Raw genomic sequence first — 27,612 nt, 5'->3', positions numbered from 1 at the left:
TGCCACCAATGTCATCACTTTAACTGACAATGCTCCAAGTCAAGTGAGTCTGCTCTGGCAACAGCAACCCCACTCTGGTTAGACAACCCACCAGCAGAGCTGGATTAGGGTGGAAGCAGCCCCAGACAAGCATGCCACAGGCTCACTCTGTTCTTACACAGAGTTCAGTGCTTTTCATGAATGAACACTTATCTGTTTGTTGTGGGCCTTTGGTGGATTTTCTATAGCACCGAAACGGTTGTTTTTGACAATTTTGTCCACCTCTTTAGTAGCTATTGAAGAGAACATTTGACATTCACCTCACTCCACCATGCCAGAAGTGAATTTCTCCTAGACTTGGAGAAACCCTGCACACACAGCCTTGACCACCACTCCCCCAGGGAACTTCACCCCAGCCCAGCATCTAGAATTCCCTCTTCAGGCTTCCTGGACAATACATTAACTCTTGTGTATTTTTTTAAGACTTAGAGGAAATGTTACTCAATCTCTCCTAATTGTCCTAAATTATTAACTGTGCCCTTCTCTTTCCATGCACAGCCCCTTACTGGTAATGCGGACTCTCCATGAACTAGTCAAAATGTAGCCCACAGTCCTTTTACATGTTTGTTTCTTCCTCAAAACCAAGATCTCCTTGAATTCAAGGGTGAAGTCTCCTCAAGGGTGGAGGTCAGGCCTGAAGCCTTGTGTTCCCCCAGTCCCTAGCCCAGAGCATGGCTCTTAGTAGGAGCTAAGTAAGTGTTTGTTGACATAACACAGGAGTAATTGAATGAACAGTAGCTCAAACGGTACAACAATCCATTAATTTGTTTATTGTCTCACTGGGAACTGAAATGATTCAACTCTTGTTTGTTCTGGACAATATTTGAACACAATCTTTTGGCCAAGTTAATATTAATTCAGGTTTATCCATTTCATTACACCAGTGGCAGTATAAATAAGTCACTGATGGACACAGAGAACAGCAGCAGTAGACAACAGCAGGCTCTCCTGGAGGGTAAGTCAGCTTTCTCCTCTTGGGGACAGTGAGGGTCCACATGGGGAGGCATTTTATTGCTCTTTTGCTATGGTTCAGGTAGCATCTGCCTTAGTGCACAGCAGATGCTATTTCAGTAGCCATGAAAAAGGTCACCAGCGCTGGCAGTGATGATGCAGAGAAGTGGACCCTGTACCCAGAGCTGAGCTGGTTACTGTAGGAAAATAAGGAAGGGAGGACATGGCCCTGCCCTAAAGAGGTGAAACTTGAACGCAAGCTCAGGTCCTGGTTCTCATCTTCTCCTTTCCCATCACTGGGGCCAGAAATCCACCACTGGTGCCCCCTTCAGATGCAAGGCCTGACTTTTGGTCTCAGTCAATCATTGGGGGCACTTACAGGGGCAGAGAGCATTTTTGCCCTGACAGTGGGTGAGGGACCATAGCTGTGAGCACAGGGAGGGCTTAAGTGAGGTGACCAGGATTTCCTGAGATGACCTTTGCCAGGCCCTTGATTCAGCTGATGTCCAAGTCGCCTGAGCACCACCTGGGCTTTACTTTAGAAATCACTCTGGCAGCTCTAAAGCCAGATCTGGCTGGGTTGCATCTGGGCCAGCTGCTATAGCAAGTTGCTTTTGGCAAGATTGAATTTTCATGTAAAAATATGGATTTCTAGATGCTTCAGAAACAAAAAAAAATCTGGCACCACTGACCCAGCACTGCCACTAATCACAGCTGGAGCTGAGTGACACCTGCCTCTTCAGCCTGGCCACGATGACCCATTTTCCACAGTCCCCAGCACGCCTTATTGCATTACACTTGCTGTCTTTCCACGTGGGTATTTCTGGCCAGATCTCTGCAGATGTTTGAATCTGCAATCTGTGCTCTCTCTCTCCTCTTGTTTCTTTCCTTTCCACATTTTTCAGGATTTTTGTCATGACCTCTGTATTAAAAAAAAAAAAGAAGAAGAGCAAGCAAAAAGGATAGAAGAAACCCCAGGGTGGATGGAGAAGACCCACTTGCAGCGTAGGCTAGGGGCAGAACTGAATCCCTGTTAATCAGGTCACTTACCTTTAATTTGTCTGAAGTCATGTTCCAGAATACTCATTAGACTTTCCTTGTTAGACTTAGCTAGGATCCTTCAATTAAGGACAAATAGCAACCCCACCCAGGTGAACTGCACCCAGGTAAGAACGAGCCTTTTTCAATCCCCTCAGCATTGAGAACACGTTCCATAGAATATTCACCCGTATACCTCTTCCTTCCAATAACAGCTCTGGATTGTTGCAGAAATGTCCCACAGGAAAATACATCTGGTGCTGTCTCTGGTCCTCATCCTCTGTGGCCTTTTTAATAGCATCTTCTGTGAAAAGCAACAAGACTCCCAACAGAATATCAACCTAGTCTTATTAAAGAAAATTCCATCTCTCTCCCAGAAGACGGAAGCTGGCCATAAGGCGCTTGCCCAAGAATTGTTCAAGGCTTTGATAATTGAGGATCCCAGAAAGAATATCATCTTCTCCCCTGTGGCCATCTCCATCGCCCTGGTCACCCTCTCCCTGGGGATCAAATCCACAACGCGCACCAACCTCATTGAGGACCTGGGACTTGACCTCAGAAAAATCCAAGTGTTAGACAAGGACAAGCATCTTGTCCAGACGTGGAATGAGCTAGTGAAGCAAGAGCAACTGAAGCACAAGGACATTCTCTTTATCGATAACAACAGGAAGATCAAGCAGATGTTTCTGCAGGAGATAGACAGAGTACATGAAGTGGACATCCAGACGATTGACTTTAAAGATACAGAAAAAACCAAGAAGGCCATCAATCACTATGTGGCTGAAAAGATACATAAGAAAATCAAAGACTTAATCACCCACCTGGACCCTCAGACTGTCCTATGTCTTGTCAACTATGTTTTCTTCAAAGGTGAGGTTTATTAAATGCATGAATTCTCATTTGGGGTAAACTTTGCCCTTGTGTTTCTTAAAAGATTTAAGTCAGGAAAAAAAAATTTTGTCAGTATATCCCATTTTCCCAGAAACCAGTAGATCCAAAACTTTTTAAATTGACTTTGATATCATTGTGTTGTCTAACATTTTTCAGTATTTCTCCTCTTAATCTTCTCAGTCATCTTGTTTGCCGTGCTTAAGATATTTTGGAGTAAAAAGGCAATGACTCTTGCTGGTAAAAAAGGGAAAAAGAAATCTTTTTGCAGAGGCATGAGCATTGGTTAATTCACTTGTTTTGTAAGGTCAGATCAGCGTGAGATGAGATGCTTTTCGAAGTTGTGTCCATTGTTGAATTCAGGCTCACACACCAGGTGTCTAAACTAGCAGTTTAAATTCCGGGTCACAGATCTTGACGTTGCCCTTGTTTCTTCAGGTGGGCTCAGAGTTACCGCTCACTGGAATCTATTTATACCCTCTTCCTCCACTTAGCATTACCAGTCTCCTTCCGCCATGGACTCTCAGCCAATGGCCTTGCCTCCTGCCCGAATGGGGACAACAAAGCAGTTCTGACAGGATGTCCTCCATGTGCTGCCCAAGGCTCACACACCTCTCCTCTCACTCTCCCCTCTGGTCACAGTGAAGGAGTGCTTGTCCCCTCCCCTTCCTCAATGCAGGTCCCCTTCCATCCTCCCTGCCCAAGGACTCCCTCCACTTTCCTCTTACCCCATAGCTCATGCCTCTTTTGTCTCCTTTGCTGGTTTCTCCTCTTCTGACTTCTACAACTGCCTCCTGCCTCAGGTGAGCTCACAACCTCAAACACCATCTGTACTCGGACTATTCCCCATACTCTAGATGCAGCCTGGACACGTCTTCTGAGATCTCATCTGCCTACTGACATTCCTTTGGGGATGTTTCACAGACCCTCGAACACGATCCCCCCAACAATGCCCAGCATCCGCTCGCCTCAGAGGATCACAATGCCATTCACCCACCTTCTCCTGACAAAACCTCCCCTCCAGCCTCCAGATTCAAGAACACAGTAAGTCCTATGGCTTCTGCCTGCAGAGCTGATCTGGAGTGTGTTCGCTTCTCACCATCTGGTCTACCACATTTGTAGCCAAGGTCACCACTATCTCTTGCCTAGATGACTTGCCCCAGCTGTCTAATTACTGTTTCCATTCGCGCCTGCCTCCAATCCCTTCTCCATTAAAGGACCAGAACAATTTTCTTAAAACATAAATCACATCATTCCCCCATCTGAAGCCCTTCCATAGTGTCCTGATGCACTTGGAATGCAATCCCACCCAGACCCAGCTGTGCGTGCTTTGAGCCCTGCTGATCCCTCCAGTGTCTCCCCATCACTATCCCTCTCATTGTTATGCTTTGCCAACAAAGACCTTCCCTTCTTCCTTAAATGCATCCTGCTTTTTCCTGTCTTAGTCCATGATGTTCCTTCCCTAGGAATGTTCTTCCTCCCCTTCTTTGCCAGATGGAGCACCCTCTTCTTTTAAGCCTCAGCCTCAATGCTCCCTCCTCAAGAAGGCCTTCCCTGGTCTTTCAAAGGAAGTGCTTCCATGCTAGCACTCAGCTCTTTACTTGCATCTTTCCTGATGCTCATCACACTTTTAACCATTTACAGTGGTGGATTGCTTTTCTCTCTGTATCCCCCTTAGAAAGTAAACGCCATGAGGACACAGGTCCTCTGTTTTATTCACTGCTATAACCTCAGTTCTTAGTATGGTACCTGGCACATTTTTTGAGCTCAAGAAATTTCAGATTTGAATGAGTCAATTAATGGATAAACTGTTGTGGATTAAACAGGGTTCCTACCAGGACATGCAGATTGTTTGTTCTTTACATGATAAGTGAAGGAAATGCTCATAAAACAATGCTTCCCAGCACAGGATGTTTGCTCAGGCTACTGGGACCATTATTCATATTTGGACTCACAGTTCCAGACTAGGTGCCTAGGACATAGAAAGTGCTCCACAAATGATCTTGGAGGGGTCATGTCTCTGGATGCTTCAGAGAACTCTTGGGCATGATTCCCTCTTAAAAGCTTTATCTATATCACACTTTAGAAGGCAAGTCGTAAAAACAGAACAGAGAGGACCGTAAGCCTGGCTATAGAATCAGAAGCAAGGCTAACACTTGCAGAGATTTTCCAGACCAAACTAGATGGCCGTCACTCTGGGTGACATGCATTTTTTAACTGGTGTGTACCTTGAATCTTTTTTAAAATCCGCTGGGGAAGTGCATTAGCTAAAGTAGGAGTTCACGCAGGGGTGTGCATGTATGCGCAGGTGTGTGTCTTTCTGATGAAAAGTTTCCCTCCTGGAATAAGTTACATAAATTTTAAACAGATTTCTTTACCATAGGACTTCTTTGAACTCTTAATACACTCAAATGCAGTGGGAGTTTTCAAAGAAGGGTTGCTGTGGTCAATGTTTCCTAAATTATTTGATGACAGAATCCTTTCTTGGTGTTATAGTTCCAGAGGCAGGTATTTTGGTAAACATCCTTTGAGAAACACAGATTTAAAGAAATTCTATGGTGAATATCTTTGAAGATCATGTGTTAGCTTTTCTTTCCTTTGCACCAGTCTAGAATTTTAAATATTCTGTTCACTATGGTCAAGGTATCACCAGCAATAGACTGCTTCCTTCCCAAGCTGATGACCTCTGGGGTCCCCGAACCTGGGGGTGGTGATGATTTTCTGCCAGATCACTCTTTGACTTTTTCCTTCCCGATTCCCCCAGGCATTTGGGAAAGAGCTTTTCAGAGCAACCTCACGCAGAAGGAGGACTTCTTTGTGAATGAAAACACCAAAGTGCAGGTGGACATGATGAGGAAGACAGAACGGATGGTTTACAGCCGCTCCGAGGAGCTGCTTGCTACGATGGTTAAGATGCCTTACAAAGGAAATGTGTCCATCATTCTTGTGCTCCCAGATGTAGGACAGTTCCACTTTGCTCTAAAAGAGATAACTGCTAAGCGAGCTAGACTTCAGAAAGCCAGTGACTTCAGGTATCCTGTTCTGAAGGAACATTCTATTGCATTGCATTTTTGCTCAGCCCTCAATTCCTCTATGTAAAAGCCTTATTGTGTGGGGGGGGGGAGTTTGGCATCTGCTTATTTCCTAGCATATTTGTAGAAAATGAAACAAACCAAACAGAAAGAATAGCAGCCTGAGTCCCCTTACCAGCCAGAAGCCCCTTAAACTGTTAATTATGGTTCTTTTTGTCACATGTACAGCATCAGAAACCCACTTCATACAAGCTCAGGATGGGTAAAGAGAGGAATTTATTGGAAAGATACATGGGAATTTCACGGAACCCCAGGGAATAAGCACAGCCAGGTCTCATGAGGGATTGGAACAAGGGACTACAAGAGCACCCAGAGCCCCATATCTCTTGGTGTCACTAGTCCTTGCTTCTAACCTCTCTAGCTCAGCAAACCAGCTTTTCACACACATGTTAGCCCGTGATCCACTCACCTAAAAAATATTTTCTGAGCACCTATTGTATGCGAGAAACTGCTTAGTGCTGGGAATATAATGGTTAGCCAAACACTTCCCTACTATCGTGGAATTTTCGGTCTGGTGGAAGAGGTAGAGAGTCAACTAACAAATACACAATTTCAAACTGTAGTAAAAACTAAGGAGATAATGAGTAGGGTGACATCAGCGAATTCAGTTGTGAAGTATTAATTAGGGCTCTTAATTAGTTATGACAGTCAGGGGAGGAGCCTAAGCAGGTAAATTTCAAGCTGAGACCTCTGTAGACAGGCATGGCTCTCTTTCATTCGATCAGATGCTCCTCCCCACACTGAACTGAGTATCTTTCGATTCCCGCTGCATATTCCTGGAAGGGAGCATTGAACTAACCGAGCTTGGCTATGCTATTCACCAAGGTCCCATCAAATGTGGGTAAATTAAATAGTGAAATCATGATTTTCAATGGCCCACTGATCTGAGCGGCAGGGTTGGGGAGACAGTCTTCAGGCAGTAAATGTGTAGATTGGGAAGAAATCTCTCAACAGCGTTTACTCCTACAGTTGAGGGCCACGGCAGAGGGGGTCTGCCATCGTCTGCCATGGTTGTGCCTACCACAACGTTCCTGGTTGGGACAGAGGGGGTACAGCAGTAGAGAGACCCAACTGAACGGGTTGCTAGCCCATCAGAAGCTCAACACCGCACTGACATAGTCTAAAATGTTGGGTGGGAGGGCTGGCGCTACACATTCTGATACTCTCCCTTAGTCATAGAGTGGCTGGTCTATAGAGGGAAGAGTCCTCTCTGTTCGAAAGCTTATCATCCAGGCTGGAGCTTCCTCTCCTGTGAAAACTCCCTCTGCTCTACCTGCAGCATGGGGACCTCATGCCCTCCATCTCCCTCACCACATTTAGGGTCATTGCCCAATTTAAACCCCTGCTTCCAGAAGAAGGGTTGGAGGGACTCAGGGCTGGATGCTCTTGGTCTGACCCTCATCTTCTCTTGCATAGAGAGGCTGTGAAGGGAATCATTTGAATAGCAAGGTATATTTTGAGTAAGTGGTTTGCTTGGAAATTCAACATTGCAGCTCACACCCCGGCATCTTTAATCTCTCCCCAACCCAGCACTTCAAAACAAACACTTCTGTTACCTTTTCACTCGGAAGAGGTCTTTCAGCCTAAGCAAGGTGCTTCCCCTAGACTCCAGGAGAGGGACATTGTTCAGCTTCCTTGTCGTTTTCATTCTCAACAGATTGGTGCACTTAGTTTTGCCCAAGTTCAAGATCTCCTCCAAGATAAACTTAAAACATCTGCTTCCCAAGATTGCCGTCAAAGATGTGCCTACTACAACAGCGACCACCCAGAGCATCACAAAGAAGGCTTCTCTATCTATCTTGGAGGTGAGTGGGGCAATTTCTAGAGTCTCTGTTTTATCCACCACAGTCCCGATTGAGAAACATTTTTTTTTTATACAGCAGTTATAACTCTTATCTGACTGGGTCCCTGGGCTTTGGGGGTTCTTTCGTCATTCACTCACTCAAAAGTAATTGCATCAAGCACTGGAGGCACTGAGGGTGAAGTCGTGAGCCAGCCAGACAACACCTTACTCTCGTAGCCATTCCATTCTATCGACGGGGTAGACAGCGAGCACGCCAACAGACAGATATGTATTACGTCCCCCAGTGATACTTCCTGTGAAGAAAGGACAGCAGAGAAACTGGGGACGGCACGCTGGGGTGCAGTGAGCAGGCTTGAGAAGGCCTGGGTTGGCCTTTATGCCAAGGCCTGAATGAAGGGCAGGAGAGAGAAGGGGGCAAATACCTGGGGACGTGTGTTCCAGACAAAGAGAGCAAGTGTATCCTAAGGGAATGTGAACTTGAAATTTCTGACGAACCCCAAGAAGGCCCAGGCAGTTAGAGTGCTGAGTAAGACGGAGCCTGGTAGGAGGTGAGAGCAGAAGTCAGGCAGGGCCAGGTCATGTAGGTGTCCCAGGCCCTGGACAGGACGGGGGTTTATTCTGACTGACATGGGAGACCACCGAGGCTGACATGAGCTGACATATGTTTTACAAAAGACCACTTCTTGCCACGCGGAGAACAGGCAATGGCCCTGGAGGAAGAGGGGGACCCATTAGGAAGTTTGGCGGGTAACCCAGGTGAGAGGCAATGGAGGATGGGTGGGGCCTTCGAGGGAGGGTTAGCTGTGGTGAGAAGGCTCTGTGTGCCTTTTGAAGACAGAGCTGGGGAGCAGGGAGGGAAGAGTCGGGCTTGTAAGCTGGAGCCTGGGAAACGATGGAGCCAATGCCTGAGGCAGGAAAGATGGAGCAGGAGTGGTTTGGGGGAGCAGACAGAGACTGGCTCTCTAAACTTGAGGTGCCAGTTAGACATCCAGATGCCGGGGAACATTTATTTATGAGATAATTTTACTCATCCTGGTGGGCACAGGGGCTGCCCTCCAATGACTCCACCAAGGTCACTAATTGGCTGGCTGCTATGTGGGCGCCATAGGGGCAAGAACACTTTGAGGACTTTGCCCAGGACATAAATAGCAAACACAATCCCTCGCCGTGATACAGCACCTGACAAATTACAAAGCACTTTTTCATGGTTTCTCTTGCTCGAGTCTCCCAATGACCTTGGGGGTTGGGACAGGGCAGGGGTCCTGTTCTTTAATTGGGAGATGATGAACCTGTCACTCACAGACACTGGATGGAGTTCCCAGGGTTGGGACCCCGAGGGGATGCCGTGCTTCCCGTGGCCCAGTGGGTGTAAGCACTACTTACCGTGTCCAATTCAAACAGAACCCACCCGGCAGGTGTGCCCTGAGTGCCGGTTGTTGGGCTGGGTTTGAGAGATGTTGAATCCATCACCAGTAATGCAAGCAATGTCATGGCCACGTTCCCCAGCAGGGCCTCTTGCAGATCAGGGAGGCCAACATGCATGTTCCGGCACAAACAATTTTACACGGAAGTTAAATTGTCCTTGCATGGATGGAGACAAGAACAACTAGCCCCCTAGTAGTTTTTATCACATTCTTCTTGAAAGTGTTGGAAATGACTATCTCTCAGTCGTTCTATGGGATTTTTTTCTAAGCCTACAGACCACCCAGCCTTCCTCTGTGTTTTATTCCCCTTTCCTGCTTTTTAAACATGTTAACACCTTGAGCTGTCTGCCCTGTGCTGAAAAAGTCTGAACTCAACAATTACCAACCCTAGTATCAACCCCACTCGGGGACATCTGGCCTTCAATGGTGAACCCAGCTGCTGGGAGCTGAGGGTGGTTTTCTAGGAATGGAGGTCAGCTTTCCTCCACCTGCCATCGGCCATGGAGGGAAGCTGCCTCCCTGATCTTGACCACAGGAGATAGTTGGGCACACCGCCCCGGCTTGCTCTCCAGCCAGCCAGGTGAGTTCACTCCCAGAGCTGAGAAGGAAACTGTCTCTCCCAGGCCGTGCATCAAGCTGAGATAGAGGTGAGCGAGCATGGCTTAATCACGGATGCAGCCAAGGACGCGGACGTGTGGAAGGTCCCCGTGGACACGAAGGAGGTCCCTGTGGTCGTGAAGTTCAATAGACCCTTCTTGCTGTTTGTGGAGGATCAGATGACTCAAAGAGACCTCTTTGTGGGCAAAGTCTTAAACCCCAAAACTGAGTAGAGGGGCCAGGCTGTGCTGCGCAGGAACTTAGCTGGTCATGAATAAAATGAATACAATTCACCACCCTGTGCATCAAAATGCTGAGACTGACAAGTGTGGTCTGGGAATGGAGTGGGGAGGGCCACTGCTGGTCTTCTGTCCAAGAACAGAGCAAGATAAGAAGCAGGTTGAGGGCCTGCCAGAGACATTTGTCTGGGACACCTTCTGTCCTGGAAGAAGGCTGACATAGGCAGGGAAGCAATTCTGAGGGGGGTGAGCAGGTGCGGGGGAGCTGTTTCCGTCGGTGGCTTGCTTCCTGTCCAGCCTTGCTTCCTGTCCAGCTGGAATCAGAGCCTGTCGTCTCATCTGTACAAGAGGAGCTGTACTAACTCCCCCAGGCAGCTTCGGGCAGAGGCAGGTCCCACAGCAGAGAGGAGGCTGGGAAGAGGGTTGGTACCCACAGACACCTCAGTGGGCTTCCATGTGTTCACCCACCTCCAGGGGGAAATGGGGATACCCGGAGAAGTACAGGATCCCAGATATGTTGGCAGCACCTTCTCTGCCTCGTGCTCTAGTCTCTTTTCATCTTTACAACAACCCTCTATGAGGGAGTTTTTATTGCCCCCTACTGGAAACGAACTAAAACTGATGAGGGGAAAACAGGATTGTGTGTGTGTGTGTGTGTGTGTGTGTGTGTGTGTGTGTGTATGTGTGTGTGTGTTTGAGAGGCTGGGACTTGGGAACTAGCTGGCTGGCCATGACTTGCCTTGGACATATGGGAGGGATCATGGAGTCTGATGGAAACCAGACATTTGACTAGGGAAGTCAGATCCAGAGGCCATGGGCACAGCTGGCAAAGACACTGGCCAAACAGGCTGACCCAAGAGTGATACCCAAGAGGCGGGACCTTGCCTGGGTGGGCTAGTTCAGAGCAGCAACTGCAGCAGACTAGGACAGAGGGTGAAATAAAACTCTTCTGGTAGACAGCCCAGGCTCAGTGCTGAAAACACAAGGCCAGGAATGAGATTGGAGGCCAAAGATGGGGCAGGGGGCACTGACTGCAGAGCCATGCGATGACATGACCAAGCCAGAGCTACCTGGGGGCCCACAATTAGACCCGGGAGCCTTGGACTGGATGAGAGAGGGCTGGTCACCCCAAACCACAGAAGTCCCTCTGTGGTGGGGTTTAGGACACAACCCAAGTATTCTCTTCTGGGAACGATGTGACCCTGAAGGAACTCCGTCCACTACCAAAGGAGTCACTTCAGGGCTAAAACTTTCATTCCTTTAACAAGGATGCTCAAATGCCCAAGAAAAGAGCTTGTCACTTGCATCACCACTTACAACCCAAGCTCCAAGAAAGGAGAGGCCTGGGGATGGGCCACAAGAGCAGCTTGGAGAAGTGGCTCAATAAGGAAGCTAGCTCGAGAGAGGAACAGTAAAGTGGATTGTTCTAGAAAATGTGCAGGAAGTGAGTCAACAGCATAACCAGAGGGAGGAAGGGCTAGAGATCCATGCTTGTGTATGTCTTATCTCCAAGCAGATCCACGGCAGAAGCAGAGGGGGAAGGTGCTCGTGAGGATGTTGGGGGCCTGGACCCATTTAGTAGAGGATACTGAGGGTCCAGTGTCCCACACGCTAAAGGGAGGTAGGCAGTGGCACGTGAAACAAGAAGATTATTGGCACATATAGGAAAAAGCCCGGGAAACGACTGAGAAGCAGTCGGCACCCAGGTCAACTCTGCAGACTTAACCAAGCCCATCTGCCCAAGCTCATGGCGAGCTGTGCCATCTCACAAACTTTGTTGCCACGAATGTGGTGTCTTCACTAGAGGCCAGGGTAGGCTTTTTCTATGACTGCAGCAGTGAGCTGGTGTGATTCCAAGGTTGATGGTGAGAGGCGTTTACTTTCATATGTGTAAGGGCACATTTTCCTGCCCTTTGCCTCTGAGATTGGACACACAGGTGAGGTGTCTGTGCACCAAGGTCAAAGGTTTGCACTCCAGGAAGGAAACCAAGCAACCCAAGGAGGTGCTACTCAATCCTCTTTCCTACTAACACACGACGTGTGTGATAGTCAATTTTATGTGTCAACTTGCCTGGGCCACAGTGCCCTCATATGTGGTTGAACATTCTTCCGGATGTTTTGGTGAGGGTGTTTAGGGGGATGATTAACATTTAAATTGGTGGACTTTGGGTAAAGCAGACTGCCTTCCGTAAGTTGAAGGCCTTAATAGAACAAAGACTGACATCCCCTGAACAAGAAGGAATTCTACCAGCAGGCAGCCTTCGGACTTGACCTGCAATGTCCACTCTTCTTGGGTCTCCAGGCTGATAGGCTACTCTGTAGACTTTGGACTTGCCATCCTCCATAATCACGTGCGTGAACCAATTCCTTAAAATCCCTCTCTCTGTCTCTCTCTCTCTCTCCTTGCTCTGGGCCAGGCACTGCATAAACGTTGCCCATGTACAAACGTTTCATTCCCACCACAGCTCTGTGAGGGTCTCTACTGTGGCAGGGTCTGTAATAGACTCCAAAATGTTAGTCTCCCGGGATTGTTTCTTCTTCCCTAGCGTGTGACACACGATTGTAAAGAGCCAAGTAATTTATGTGCAAGCCAAGAGTGAACTGGATTCCTCTTAGGTGAGAAAGGAGCTCTGGCCGTGTACTTCAATTTTTTGTTTATTCATACTGCAAATGTGTCTTTATAAAGCACCCAGAAAGTTCTCGGCACTGTTCTAGACCCAGGGGTAGCGTCTCAAACATCAGTGGGGGTACCAGACTCCATCAGTGCCTGGCCAAAGTGTCCTTGGCTTTCACCTTTCCAGCACACACCTGTTGGGTCCTACTGTGGGTACCTTCTGCTCTCCATCTGGGGCTTCAGCACACCAGACAGGCCAGAGGTACCTCCAGCCCCACCCTATCATAGCATTAGATTCAGTATCCTAGGAGCCTTTATGTTTTAAAAGTGCCTTTTGATTGGAACCACTGTGCCGACCTGAATGAGCTTTTATTTTGCTTTACATGTACAATTAAATAATTCTACTTTTTAACAACGTTTTATTGTTTTTTGTTAAAAATAAAATACATGCTCTTTTTGAGAAATTAAGAGAAGACAAAAATCTACAAAGAACATAAAAATTACCCAATTCCATCACCAAAAGACTCACTCATAAAAAATATTCATTTAGTTCCACGCTTGGTTCTAGATCTTAGGTAAACAAAAATCAATGATCGGGCTTCCCTGGTGGCGCAGTGGTTGAGAGTCCGCCTGCCGATGCAGGGGACGCGGGTTCGTGCCCCGGTCCAGGAAGATCCCACATGCCGCAGAGCGGCTGGGCCCGTGAGCCATGGCCGCTGGGCCTGCGCGTCCGGAGCCTGTGCTCCGCAACGGGAGAGGCCACAACAGTGAGAGGCCCGCGTACAGCAAAAAAAAAAAAAAAAAAAAAAAATCAATGATCCCACTTTACAAAGCTTTTGATATGGCGGGAGAGAAAATTTTGCTCTATTCTCTGAATTTCCTTCCAGTCTCTTTTTTCCTGTACATGGATCATATTTATTTAAAGCACCAGTAAAATACCGGAATGGTTTAGTGCTGCAGTGAAGGCCTCAGCCGGGGGTCAGATCTGTCTTCTGAAGATGGCTTCACCACCCACTTAGTGAGCGAACGAGTTACTGACCTCACTGGGCCTTAGCTTCCCATTTGTAAAGTAGAGAGAATCATGCCTCTCGCATTCTTTAATGGTCCCAGTTTTATTGAGAAATAATTGACATCCATCGCTGTGTAAGTTAAAGGTATACAGCATGATGGTCTGATTTACAGATACTGTGAAATGATCGCCACAGTAGGTATAGTTAACATTTCACATTAATATTGTGAGGGTGGTTCATAAAGAAAACTGCCCGGAATGCACCACACACAGGTAAGGATCAACAGCTTCCACATCACGACCCCCGGCTGCCGTCTCCAACTGAGAACATCCTCAAACCAAGCTGGGCCCGGAGTCACAATTCACTTTGTAGGACAGGCTGGCAGGGCAGAAACTTTGAAGAAAAGGTCACTTCCTGTTTTCATACCGGTTCCAGGAATTGACCTGACAAATATTGACTAGGCTGCCATGACCTTCAAACACTATTTTCCTGTGGGTAGGAGGTGATGCAGCGCTGAAGACCCAGGGCCCCCAGCCCAGGGACCTTGCTGTGAGTACCACGCTTGTGTCTGAAATGAAGGCCGGGGTGGCAGCTCTCTCTCTCTCTCTCTCTCTCTCTCTCTCTCTCTCTCTCTCTCTCACTTTGGCAGAATAAATGGGAGAACTGAGTCCCCTAAAGGAAAAACGTGATGGTGCACTCCTTCTAAGGCTTGAAGTAGGAACTTCAGGTTTTAAATAACATTTTATGGATAACTTGGCCTTTAAATTTTTTGAGAAACTCCCAGTATTCCTTGAAGTTAGACAAGAAAACGGAACAATACAACCCAAAACAAAATGATAAAGTTGTTGCAGCAACTTTACTGGAAACTCTGGTATATGAAAGAGTGATGACGTGGTCTGGGGCCTGGTCTGGAATTTGAATCATGCCCCTGCCACTTACTATGTGTTTCTCTCCTTAATAGGTGTTTCTCTCCAGGGATAATATTACCAAGGTCTTAAGGTTCTCATAAGGATTCAATTTAAAGAAATTAAGCAAGTTTTTCTCCACTGGGGCACCGCTGGCATTTGGGACGGACCCTTCTTCTTTGGCTGTGACTATTCTAGCGTTTCGAGAGTTTTCTGTCTCCCATTAAACTCCAATAATAGCACCTCCTTCTCCAGGCTTTGAGATGATCCAAATACTATCCCCGCTTCACATACATCCCTCCCCCTGCATTTGAGAACAAATCTGTCTGGGAACCAATGATACAATATAGCTAATATCCCTACCATAAAAGAAATAATAAATAGGGATATTATAATTAATTCATGGAGTTCTTCATTTTCCTCTGGGATCTTTCTGGAAAAGGAATAAAGGAATAAATTGGGTGTAACTGTATCCGGCCTCAGTAGAAAGGAGTGAAAAATTAACACTGCATATACTTCCTATGTGCCGCGTGCTATATACATGACATTACGTCTTATAATCCACAAGCAGCCCCACCCCCAGGAGGTAGGCATTGTCATTTGCATTTTACAAATAACACACTGCAGTTCAGAGAGCTTCCTTTACATAGTATCACCCAGTGATTTAACTGCAGAGCCTTGATTCAAACCCGGACCCCCTGACTTACAATTCAGTCCTCTGGGAAATAGATCCTCTGCAAGTTTGGGTATCCTGGGGGTTCGGTAAGTAGAAAATGGTGGTGAGTTCATTGGGGTAAAAAGAATAAACTGGAAATAGTTTTATTACAGCTGTACTTCTAATTTTCCCCAGGAGCAGATCAATCTTTAAGTTGTTCTGCTTCCCAATATGAACAGAAATTAAGCGGGCCTACAGCAAACTGTGCTGGAGGGGGTGGGACGTGGCGTTGGGAAACTACCTGCAGTACTTTGACCAGCAAATGTGTTTCAGCGTAATCGATAATGCGGCTAGATTCGTCCCTCCTGACAACTGGCCTTGGGGGTTTGGTTGGGTATTTAGAGCACCAGGCGCTATAAATCATCTACAAAAATATGTAAGCGACCCAGAGATCATTGGTTTGGGCAAAAGGTATTAAAGGTGCTGAATAAGACACAAAATTTATCAGGACAGGTGAGCAACAAGGATGGGGTGATTAGCTGTGGGCAGCCGCTGTGGCAATGGGACAACAGAAGGGTCAGTTTTGAAGGGAGCGAGGGGACGAGACTCCTTACGGAGGACAGCAAGGCGGGGGATGGGGGGGTCCGAGTGTGTGCACGTGGGGATGTGTGTGTGACAAGCACATTGTCTACACTGCAGCTTCACCTTGAGCTGGGGCTTCGCTCCCAACCCTGAAGCACTTTGAACCCCTCGGGTGACACGAAGGCTCTTGTGGCACATTTTATAACTTAAAGCACAGGAGTTACTGCATTTGTTTCCTGGGGCTGCCATAACAAACTTCCACCCAGCTTAAACAACAGGAACGGATTCTCACAGCTCTGAGGACTAGAAGTCCAAGATCAAGGCGTTGGCAGGGTTGGTTCCTTCTGAGGCTCTGAGGGACAGTCTGTTCCAGGCCTCTCTCTTGGCTGCTGGGGGTTTGCTGGCAATCTTTGGTGTCCCGTGACTTGTAGAGCATCACCCTGATTGATTTCTGCCTTCATCTTTACATCTCCTTCTCCCTGTGTGTATGTCTGTGTCCAATTTCCCCTTTTTATAAAAACACCAGTCATATTAGATTAGGGCCCATATTAACCTCATATTAACTAGTTACATCTCAATGACACTATTTCCAAACAAGATCACATTCTGACATGCTGGGGATTAGGACTTCAACATATGAATTTGTGGGGCGGGGGGTACAATTTAACAGATATCTTTCCTTAAACTCTCCATCAACTAAGATACAGGTTTCAGCCCTTGCGCGTGACAAGAGGTACTCGAAATAGCAGGTTTGATGGAGACAGAGTAGATCTTTCTTGTCTCTTCCCCACCCTCAGGCTCCATCCATCCTGCGGCTTTGCCACCCCTCATTCCTCACGAGCTGTGCCCACCCGCAAGGTCCCCAGGGCTGATCGTCGCATCCACACTCCAGCGAATGGAGACCAGAAAAGTAGAGGGCACTCCTCTTTCTGGGAGAGCCTGGCCCAGGAGTTCCACACATCATCCTCTCCCCTCCAGTCAGCAAGATTCTAGTTACTGGCAACACCTAGGTGCAGGGGAAGCCCAACATCACTTGTGTCACAGTGTCCTGACCATTTGTTCCATAGTATTGAGGGTTGCCCCAGTCTTTGAAAGTTAACGAGTGATTGAAAGAATGACTGGAAAGGAGAAAGATAAAAGAAAAAGAAGGAAGGAAGAGAGGGAGGAAAGATAGATGCAGGGAGGAATGCAGGCAGAAAAGACCACAGAAGTTCTTTTTTTAATAGCCCAGAGTCCTTTTCTCAGCAAAATCTTACAGGCAAATCAATATGTAAAGCAGACAAGAGGCCGCTGCTCTGACTCTAGCCTGGGGGAAAGCGTCTGGAGCCCGCTGGCTCATCGCCGCCTCACCCTCCGTAGCAGCGGTCCTCAAACTTTTTGGCATCAGGTACCTGTTACGTGGAAGACAATTTTTCCATGGACGGAGTTGCGGAGCGATGGTCCAGGCGGTAACGCAGGCAATGGGGAGCAGCAGATGAAGCTTTGCTTGCTTGTCCGCCGCTCCCCTCTTGCTGTGTGGCCCAGGGGTTGGGGACCCCTGCTCTACAATACCCCGCCTGACACCTCCGTGGGATCCAGTTTGGATGGGAGGTTTGCCGAATGTAAATGTAAATTCCCTGACGAATGTAAATGTGAAGCACTGTGAAGCCACTTATGAAGGAGAATGATGTGTTCACCATCTTGTTTTTAGAGGATGGGGCCAGCGTGGCAGTGGCTGCTAGGAGCGGGGATCCTGGCCTCTGTCTACTGGCAACCCTTTCCTGCCCGCCGAGATAAGAGCCTGGGGGTGCCTGAAGCTCCCCGTGGCCAGCTCTCGGAAGCCCTCCCGGCCTACCGCAAAATCACACCCACCATTACCAACTTCGCTTTGCGTCTATATAAGCAGCTGGCAGCAGAAACCTCAGGAAACATCTTCTTCTCCCCGGTGAGCATCTCCAGCACCCTGGCCCTGCTCTCTCTGGGGGCACAAGCTGACACTCCAGCTCAGATCCTGGAAGGCCTCGGCTTCAACCTCACGGAGACGCCAGAAGCTGACATCCATCGGGGCTTCCAGAGCCTCATCCACACCCTTGACCTGCCCAGCCCCAAACTTGAACTGAAAGTAGGCAACTCCCTGTTCCTGGACAAGCAGCTGAAGCCACAGCAGCACTCTTTGGGCAACATCAGGGAGCTGTACCGGGCTTTCGCTTTTTCTGTCAATTTCACGGACTCTAATACAACTAGGAGGCAGATAAACGACTTCGTGAAGAAGCAAACGTATGGGCAGGTCGTGGACTTCCTGGAGGAGCTCACCCAAGACACGCTCATGGTTCTCTTGAATTACATATTCTTCAAAGGTGAGGGCTACCTCCGGCTCCTCCATCCCCAGCCCTGCCCCTAAAGGGCACCTATCTAGAAGCCTGTAGCTGTTTCTTCTGAAAGTTGCCTCTGTATATTTAAATAATGTTCTTATAGGGCTACTTCGTAATTTATCAATATTTGATTTCTCTTGCCATGTTTTTCCGATTCTACTTTTATCCTGATTTTTAATACCACTGACACTCAATCTCACTTTTCTATTAATACTTCATTTTTTAGAGAAATATTTTATTTTTTATATTATTGCCTATTTCAAACCTACAGAAATATGCAGAGAATGACATAGAATCCACCATGCGCTCCCTCCCACCAAGAATCAGCAAATATTAACATTTTTACTATTATTTTTTTTTAAAAATGTAATATTGCAGATACAGTTCAATTCCTTTTTAATCATCCCTTAGTCCCATTTTCCTCCTTCCATCCCTCCCCAGAGGCAACCGCTATCCTAGGGTTGGCGTGTATCCCTCACATCCATGGGTTCAGCCATTACAGTCTGAGTCTGAATCATCTTTGCTTATCCAAAGGTGAGGAAAGGTCCAAGGAAAAGAGCGACCATTGACTTTCAGGAAACAAATTCAGTTGGACTGGAGCGTAGAGCGCGATAGCGGAATGCCTCGGTGGGAGTGCAGAGAGTTGTAATAAAAAAGTAATCAGGGGCTGTGCTGAGAACCCTAGACTTTATCTTAGGATCCCCGAGTCACCAAAACGTCCAAAGCAGCGCAGTGACATACCTGTTGTAGAAAGTTCCGTCTGGCTACAATTTGGGAAATGAGAATAAGGGTGGAAGAACAGAGACAAGTTAGCTTAGTGAGATGGTTCAAAGTAAGACGGTGGTCTCAAATCAAGGTGTGGCTTTGGAGGCAGAATCAGCAGTACTTGGTCACTTGGAAGTGGGCGTGAGGGACAGGATGAGCCAGCCCCCTCTCCCTGTCACCGAGATCGGTGCTGTCAGGAGGTGGTTGTCAGTGGAGATTATAAGTAGAAAGAGACGAGATACTACACACGGGGACAAGACTGTGACAGATTCTGCATCTCTAACCAGCGTGGCGTAGTGCATGTCTGCCTAGACTTGCTCTCTTAGAGTGTGTTCTCATGGTTTTGTGGGGTTTGTGTTCTAAGCCAAGTGGAAGCATCCTTTGAATTGCTACCAGACCCCAAAGCAAGAGAGCTTCTTTGTGGATGAGAGGACCTCTCTCCGCATCCCCATGATGCACCAAAAGGAAATGCACAGGTTCCTCTACGACCAGGAGGTGGCCTGCACCGTCCTCCAGATGGAATACAGTGGAAACGCCCTGGCCCTGCTGATCCTCCCTGACCCGGGAAAGATGGCTCAGGTAGAGGCTGCCCTGCAGCCAGAGACCCTGAGGAAATGGGATCAACTGCTCCTCCCCAGGTAAGTGCCAGAGTGCAAGGACTTTGTTCAAGAGCTCGAGCAGGCCTTGATCAACTCCAGTTGCAAGACCCTAAGCCCTGGCTTGGCTCACTGCCCTACCAGCTAACCAACTGTGTGGTCTTGGGCAATTCTTGCTCTTCGGGCCTTGAATTTCCTCACATGTAAAATGGGGCCATGATAACCACCACATTGGTTGGTTGGAGGATTAATCAAGTTAATATGTATGGAATATGAAATTGGTACCTGGTGCAGGAGAAGTGCTCACCAGGCATTAATCATTCTTATCCCCTCCCAGACATCTTTCTGCCTTTGCTCTTCTCTTTTTCTCCAAATAATAATTTACTACCAGAAGGTAGTTAAGTGTAGGCAACAAATCAGATCAAGGACAATTATTAAGAATAATTATGACCCCCACAGAACAGTGGGTATTTCTTAAGAGTGCCTCTGTTTTAATTAAAACATTTCTTTAAAAAATTAAATACCAAGAAAAACATTGTAAAAATCAAAATGCCAATTGCCAGTTTGGGGGAATCTCTACCTACCCCCTTCCATCTCACTTGCTTTTTGGTTTGTGGTTTTTCTCACAGTGGTTTTAGCCTTTTCTGGTTTCCCTAGACCTCATACTCCAGCTACCCATTCTTGAAGTGTATTTTCCTTTATGGGGCACTCTGGGATAAAATCTGGCCTCAAGTTCTAATTACTTCTTGCTGGATAACAAACCACCCCAAAATGGAATGGCTTGAAAAAAAACCCATCTGGTATCTCTCTCAATTCTGTGGTGGACTGGGCTCAGCTGGGTGGTTCTCACTTGGGTCTCTCAAGGATGGAGTCAGATGGTGGCCGGGGGGGGAATACTGAAGACTCCTCCGCTCAGATGTCTGGAGGCTGGGCTGGCCGGCTGGCTGAGCTAAGGGCCGAGCAGGCACCTCTCTCTCTCTCCATGCAGCATGTCCATGAGGCTAGCTTGGGCTTCTGCACAGCAGCTCAGCACAGTTGATATTGTTATATGACAGCTCAGGGCCCCAAGAAGGAGCGTTCTAAAAGGCAGGAAGTGAAGGCTCCCACTCTCTTAAGGCCTGGGCTCGGAAATTTGCCAGTGTCATTTCTGCCATATTCTATTGGTCAGATCATTCACAGAACCCACCAGATTCAAGGGACGGGGGGCGTATAGACTAAACATCTTGATGTCCATCTTTAATCCACCATCACCGACTGGTAGGCATCAGTCACCTGCATGTCCACGGGAGCCTTCTCTCAGCACCCCAGTGACATTGAGGTATCAAGGATAGAGAAAGGGTGTTTTGTTTTGGGGTAGAGATTCAAGTACCAAATAAAAGAGATACAGGTCAAGAACAGAAGCCAGGATTTAAAGCATTATTCCTGTTGTCTGTGAATCTACATAGGTCTGATCAGTTTCTGATTCCAGCCCCATATTCCTAAGCGCCCTTGGAGTGAACCTGCCCCTTCCCCCATCACAGGAGGAAATACTATAGGATCTTCTAGACCAGTAGGTTTTCCCTTAGGAAGGGTCTCTTTTGACCTGCCACTTAGACCTTCAAAAATCAAAACCAATCCAAGTTATTTTTCTAAACTTAGATGCTGCTCCCTGATACCATTTCTTGTGCCCGAGAGTTACAATATCATGGCAACGTTTGAATGGGCTTTCAGACATGGAAAATTCAGGCTGCCAGGTTTCCCTCCATTCAGCTGTGAGAAAGGTTAGTTTTTTCAGAGGAATCATGCTTCCTGGTAACTCCATTTCTTCATTTACACTGATTGAACACCTACTCTGCGTTGGGCTCTCTAACAGACATCCCTCAGCTAGACTGTACTCAAAGCCCCCTCCATGGTAGGGCCTACTCTCCAAGTTCTACCTGTGAAAAAATTATGTCAAGTAAGCCCTGTTTTCTGTTGTCCACATTTGTTTCCTTTCTTTCACCATTCAACCCCTGACTTCCAACTACCTCCCATTTCAGTTAGACATCAGGACCCTCATATTGGCCCAGGAGTTAAACTGGTAAAGATGCTCTAACCTGAATTAGCATGTCTAATCTGAATTCATTCGAGGCAGAAGTTTCCAAGCTGGCTATTAAATAAGCAAGCTTGCGGGTGTCATGGCAACTGTCAGACAATAATTCCAGAGGAGAATAATCTCAGGAAGAAAGGGACAGCTTTTCTATGGGTCGCAAGAAACTTGTGAATGTAGCACAAGGAATATGGCAATCTGATGGCAAAGGCATGACAATAACAGGAGGGAGAGTTATTCCATTGATTTGTGCCCACACTGTACATGCATGATCTCTCATCAGATCTTCAACAGGCCGTGAAGCTCAGACAGGTGAGAGATGGTGTACCTTCTATTAGGGGGTTGCCAGTAGATGGATTTAGGATATAGTTCAGAATCTGAGCCAACAGAGCTTGCTGATGAATTGGATATGGAGGTGGGATAATGTTAACCGTACTTAACTTCCATGGTTATTACATGGCTTCGATCAGTGAAGCCTTGTAATCCAATGTCTGGCACCTAGAAAGCCCTCCAGAAATGTGGCAAAGATGAAGACCTATGGCTATGCCAGGAGTCTTCTCAGATCCAGACACAGACTCTCTGTGAGGTCTGAAGAGAAGGAAGCTCTGGGTTGTGGAATGTCCTGGCATAGCAGGTAGTGTCATGAGAAGACTGGTTCCCACACTCTGAGAAGCACATCTCCTTCCCAAAGCTCAGGCTGCCCCCAGACAGGTCAAAAGCAGCACAGATAACGAGACAGCAGTGCTTCTCCGTCTGATTCTCTCCCCAGCCTGTTGGATTTGCAGTTGCCAAGGTTTTCCATTTCTGGAACATATAACCTGGAAGAGATACTCCCCCATATTGGTCTCACCAGCTTATTCAACTTAGAAGCTGACTTCTCAGGAATCACTGGGCAGCTCAACAGAACTATCTCCAGGGTAAGGTGGTGAGTGTGGATGTGTGTTGGCAGAGGTGGGGTGTCTTTTCTCCTCTGACATGAGGTGCATTTGAAAGTCAAGTTCCCCCTTTTTTCTATTCTGGCTTTTTAATGTCACAATCTTTGAGGCTTCTTTTCATAAGCATCTCCCTTTCCATCCCCACCCCCTTCTTCTAGACCTTTATATTCTTCAAAGCAGGGATGGAGTCTTGAATAGAGTAGACACACATTCAGGGTCATCCACAGAGCCAGAGTTTCCCCAGGTGTGGGACTAGCTTTGTTTTTATCCCTTAAACTTCCTCCGAGGGCAGGTAGTGAGACTCTATCTGCCTTTGTTATAGCTGTAGAGAGTAGCGGACATGAACAGGAAGTATATCCATCAGTTTTGCTGCAATAACAAATGATCCCCAAATCTCAGTGCCTTATCATCACAGAGATTTATTACCTGGCCATATGACATGTCAGAGGTGTGTCACTACCATCTGGCTACAGATCTACTTCTCGTGTTTTCTTCCTTCTAGAATGTAGGTCAAAGGAGAAGCTCCTATTTGGGACATACCATTCTTATAGCAGTGGGAAAAAAGCAGAGATAATGTGCTATATCTCTTAACACTTCTCCTTACGTGTGGTCTCTGTCAAGGCCACTCACAAGTCATTGGCTAAAGCAAGTCCCACAGTCAAGACCACCGTCAATGGGGTGGGCTCGTGTTCTCCTGCAGGAGATACTGTAAGCCACAAGGCATGGGCGAGGGCTGATGAGATCCTACAGGAAGGGAGAGTTCATACTTGAGAATAATAATGCAATTTTCCGCAGGAGGGAAAGCAATAAAAGACGCTTCTCTGTTCTTCCATCATCTTCCTAAGATAGAGTCATTATCAGTTGGGTCTTTATTAGAAATTTCACAAGGAAAGTTTACTCTCTTTTATTTGGGAAAGACCAGCTGAGATTTGGAATGTGAAACCAAGGAACAGGGATGTGGTCTTGTGTGTGTGTGTGTGTGTGTGTGTGTGTGTGTGTGTGTGCGTGTGTGTGTGCGCATGTGCACCCTCTGTGGAGAAGGTAAACAAAAAGGAAAAGAAATAGTTTAGTTTTTTACAGAATTTCTTCCACAGTGACCTCAGATGTCAGATTTATCTCTTCATAGACCTTTATGGAAATGAAAGAGACTGTGAACACCAATGTTTTTCAACTTTTTTTAGTTAAAGCCTCAGAATCCTTCCTAAGGAGTTGTGTGAAAATGAGGCTTTAAAAAAACAGAATTCTTTTCATGGAGCCCAGTGGAGGGCTTGGCACATCAGACAACCTGGTTTCACTGAGCTTATTTTGAAAACCACTGACTTGGGCTGAGCAATCCATTTTTCTTTTCATGTTTTTTAAAAAAAATTTCTTTTTTTTTTTAATTTTATTTTTTAACATATTTATTGGAGTATAACTGCTTTACAATGGTGTGTTAGTTTCTGCTGTGTAACAAAGTGAATCAGCTATATGTATACACATGGCCCCATATCTCCTCCCTCTTGCGTCTCCCTCCCTCCCACCCTCCCTATCCCACCCCTCCAGGTGGTCACAAAGCACCGAGCTGATCTCCCTGTGCTATGCGGCTGCTTTCCACCAGCTATCTATTTTACATTTGGTAGTGTATATATGTCCATGCCACTCTCTCACTTCATCCCAGCTTACCCTTCCCCCTCCCCGTGTCCTCAAGTCCATTCTCTACGTCTGCATCTTTATTCCTGTCCTGCCCCTAGGTTCTTCAGAACCATTTTTAAAAAGATTCTTTAATTTATAATGATACTTGCCCTATCAAATCAGGACCTTGATCCATCAATTGCAACATTCTAAAATGCAAATCTTTTTAAAGCTGGGAGCACCTTTCATCATATCTCTAATATGTGAGTGCTTTTTGCTTTGGAGCTCCTAATCTAATTGGGATCTATGTATACGTATGGCTGATTCACTTTGCTGTATGATATAAACTAACACAATATTGTAAAGCAACTACACTCCAATAAAAAATAACTAAATAAAGCCAATTAGATGAGCAAGCTATTTTAAAGATGAGAAAACTGAGGCTGAGAGAGGGCAAATGCAGCTCCTAGCAGAAAATGACACTTGGGTCTGTGCCACGTGCACCCAGGTGCTTGGGAAATGCCCCTAAAAGTCGCTGTTGGGTTTTTGCAGCCTGGTGCATGCTCAGGTAGCCTTCAGCCCTGTTCAGGCCCATCTGTCTCCCCTTCAAAGAACAAACAGCACGGTCAGGGTGACTCCCCAGGAAATGATGGAGGCAGAGAAACCGGGACGAGGCGGGAAATGAAATAAAGGTTGGAGTGCTGCCTGGGAAGGCGGGACCTGAACGGGGTGACTCCGCCTCCATCTCCCTCGTGCTGCTTGAGGTGGCATCAGCCCCTGGAAACGCCCTGCCCCGATGCTGTCTCTGCACCTCTTCTCTCCTTCTAGGTGTCACACAAGGCGGCAGTGGACGTGAGTGAGCGGGGAACAGAGGCAGGTGTGGCCTCCGGCCTCCTCTCCCAGCCCCAGTCTCTGAACGCAACGTCGGCCCCACACGCCCATTTCAACCGACCTTTCCTGGTGCTGTTTTGGGAGGTGACCACCCAGAGCCTACTCTTCCTGGGAAAAGTCGTCAACCCAGCTGCGGGGTGATGGTGGTAGGAGGCCAGGGGATGTCCTGTCCCCTCCCTGAAAAACAGGAAGGCCAGCGCCAGCCTGCGTCTCAGGGTTGCTCTGAGGACCATTTAATCAGTGTGCAAAGATGCTAATAAAGTTGGCCTTGGGTTTTGTGAACAGTGAGGGGCGATGCTTACAAGGGGTGGGGGGGTGAGCACGCAGAGCAGCGGTCAGTCATTCACTCTACAATCTCCTCCAATCTAGTATCAACTGTGGTTAGAAATTTGGAGGTGAGAACAGCCTCCGATTATGGTCTCCTCAGAGACGTCCGCCACTTCTGCCGCCACTGCTGGTCCTTCCTGAGTGTCTTTTGGGTCCTAGGAAAAGGCACAAAGGATATCAGGAGGAATAAGTGAGTCTCTCACTTCATAGTGGCCGATCTTGGCTATGCAGCAAAGTGAGGTCGTCCTGAAACGTCATTGCCTCGCTGTCAGGAGTTAGTTCACCTTGAGAGGAGATTGAAGCCGGGGCAGGGGCTCTAAGACATGTTCTATGAAAAGAAGGGGATGTGAGGATAGGCCAATGCAATAATGGGCCAATCCAGAAACGGAGGTCAAACGCCCAAGGACAACCCCAAGATCAAAGAAAGTGGAAGGGTTGACATGGCCTGGTGAGACAGTGGGCTTAAGGCACAATCTTGGTCAGTGGGATGAATGCTGGGGTAATATTCAGAGGCAATGATGCATTGTTTAGAGGTCAGAAGTCCTACTCCCACAAGTGTGCCCCCCAGTCTTAAAAAGGCATCAATCTGGAAGTGGTGGGGAAACTCAGAAATGCCATCTTAGCTGCATGTATGTACCATACATGTGACAATACATCCCCACAGTGAAGTCAGTGTCGAGACCTAGAGGGTGGCTGTGTGTGGTACATGTCTAGGAAGACGCTGTACCAAAAATTGCAAGTGGTAGAACTCGCCCACGCCCACCCAAAGGAGGCAAGACTCGAGTTGGGTCTTGAAAAGAAGGGAAGCCTTAGATAAAGGAAAAGAGGGTAAGATAGTCCCGGAGAGGGTGGAAGAGACACACTATGGGCAAAGGCCACCGGGGGAAAGAAAGAAAAATGTATGTTCTAAGAAGAGAAAACCAGTTTTGCAGCAACAGAATGTTCATGTAGGGTCACAGTGGAAGGTCATGCTGGAGAGGGATTTGGAGGTAAAGGGTTGGAGGCTTTGGATGCCAGCGTTGAGGCAGACTTCCGGACACTAGTGAATTCTTGCCACCTCCCACTGGTCAGCCAACCTTGGACATGATGCTTGATCCCGCTGTGCCTCAGTCTCTTCTGAAGAATGGAAAACATAAAACCTAAGTTACAGAATTGTGAAAATCAAATGAGGTCACGAATGTGAAGCATTAATCACCTGGTAAACCGTCGGTGCTCAATGAACATTTGTTCATCTCCACCCTATTCTTTTGGCTGCCCCAGCCCTCAAGGCTATCCTTTATTCTCACGGAGCATAGCTCAGCTCTAGAGAATGTCCAAATCCCCCAAGTGGCCACTGGTCCAGGTGCCAGATATGAACCCTCCCAGTGAAACCATATAGGTAGCACATCCTCAGAACCCAAAGGTGTAGATGGAGAGCCTTCAGGGACTTTGCCCAGGCATGAAAGATTCCATCTGGAGGGCAAGACTGCTCTTGCTGCAGGGACATTTGCTGTGACAGGAACATTCACTGTGACAGCACTGTGGCGCCCAGAGGGAGCCGCTGGCCCAGGGATCAGGGCTGAGACTGCAGAGGCACACGCGGATGACAGCCTGCAGGTTTTCTCTAGAAACATTGTTGTTAGTGATCATTCACTGAGTTGTTTCTTCCTTCCCGTCTTAAGCTGTCGCTTTCAGTCATCTGTGAATTGAGTAAATTTCTCCATATGTATGGAGAATCCATACAGATTCCATATGTATTTATACTTCAAACTGAATTTTTAACCATCTAGAAGAACTCGATCATTTTCTTTTTTTAATTTTCATTTTATATTGGAGTATAATTGATTAAAAATGTAGTGTTAGTTTCAGGTGTACAGCAAAGTGATTCAGCTATACGTATACATGTATCTACTCTTTTTCGAATTCTTTTCCCATGTTGGTTATTAAAGAATACTGAGGGGCTTCCCTGGTGGCGCAGTGGTTGAGAATCTGCCTGCTAATGCAGGGGACACAGGTTTGAGCCCTGGTCTGGGAGGATCCCACATGCCGCGGAGCAACTGGGCCCGTGAGCCACAACTACTGAGCCTGCGCGTCTGGAGCCTGTGCTCCGCAACAAGAGAGGCCGCAATAGGGAGAGGCCCGTGCACCGTGATGAAGAGTGGCCCCTGCTTGCCACAACTAGAGAAAGCCCTACGCACAGAAAGGAAGACCCAACACAGCAAAAATAAATAAATTAGTTAATAAATTCCTA

At 47.2% G+C, this 27,612-nt stretch overlaps 2 protein-coding genes across 3 annotated transcripts; both read left to right on the top strand.

The window, feature by feature from the left end:
- Positions 1-2,261: 2,261 nt before the first annotated feature.
- On the top strand, positions 2,262-10,066 carry LOC114904871 (uteroferrin-associated basic protein 2-like). Its single transcript, XM_029239247.1, has 4 exons — positions 2,262-2,898; positions 5,681-5,948; positions 7,666-7,813; positions 9,860-10,066. The coding sequence occupies exons 1-4, from the start codon at positions 2,262-2,264 to the stop codon at positions 10,064-10,066; spliced, it is 1,260 nt and encodes a 419-aa protein (XP_029095080.1).
- Positions 10,067-13,890: 3,824 nt separating this feature from the next.
- Positions 13,891-25,337, top strand: LOC114905237 (serpin A11-like). Of its 2 annotated transcripts, none has more exons than XM_029239822.1 (5): positions 13,891-14,245; positions 17,529-18,174; positions 19,319-19,592; positions 22,388-22,535; positions 24,993-25,337. In XM_029239822.1, exons 2-5 carry the CDS (start codon positions 17,532-17,534, stop codon positions 25,194-25,196), a joined length of 1,269 nt encoding a protein of 422 aa, XP_029095655.1. In that variant the 5' UTR covers positions 13,891-14,245; positions 17,529-17,531; the 3' UTR covers positions 25,197-25,337. The 2 variants fall into 2 exon arrangements, with proteins under 2 accessions (XP_029095655.1, XP_029095656.1); XM_029239823.1 differs by lacking the exon at positions 13,891-14,245 and adding an exon at positions 15,729-15,769.
- Positions 25,338-27,612: the final 2,275 nt, after the last annotated feature.

This window comes from Monodon monoceros, unplaced genomic scaffold, assembly GCF_005190385.1.
Source record: "Monodon monoceros isolate NGI ecotype Baffin Bay Population unplaced genomic scaffold, NGI_Narwhal_1 Super_Scaffold_21, whole genome shotgun sequence".
Taxonomy (NCBI): domain Eukaryota; kingdom Metazoa; phylum Chordata; class Mammalia; order Artiodactyla; family Monodontidae; genus Monodon; species Monodon monoceros.
Note: the sequence above shows the minus strand (reverse complement) of the source record. Positions and strands in the feature narration are given on the sequence as shown.

Coding starts and splice junctions, on each gene's coding strand:
- LOC114904871 (XM_029239247.1), top strand. CDS start 2,262: ATGTCCCACAGGAAAATACATCTGGTGCTGTCTCTGGTCCTCATCCTC. Junction 2,899..5,680: donor CAACTATGTTTTCTTCAAAG/GTGAGGTTTATT, acceptor CGATTCCCCCAG/GCATTTGGGAAAGAGCTTTT. Junction 7,814..9,859: donor CTTCTCTATCTATCTTGGAG/GTGAGTGGGGCA, acceptor TGTCTCTCCCAG/GCCGTGCATCAAGCTGAGAT.
- LOC114905237 (XM_029239822.1), top strand. CDS start 17,532: ATGGGGCCAGCGTGGCAGTGGCTGCTAGGAGCGGGGATCCTGGCCTCT. Junction 18,175..19,318: donor GAATTACATATTCTTCAAAG/GTGAGGGCTACC, acceptor TTGTGTTCTAAG/CCAAGTGGAAGCATCCTTTG. Junction 22,536..24,992: donor TCAACAGAACTATCTCCAGG/GTAAGGTGGTGA, acceptor CTCTCCTTCTAG/GTGTCACACAAGGCGGCAGT.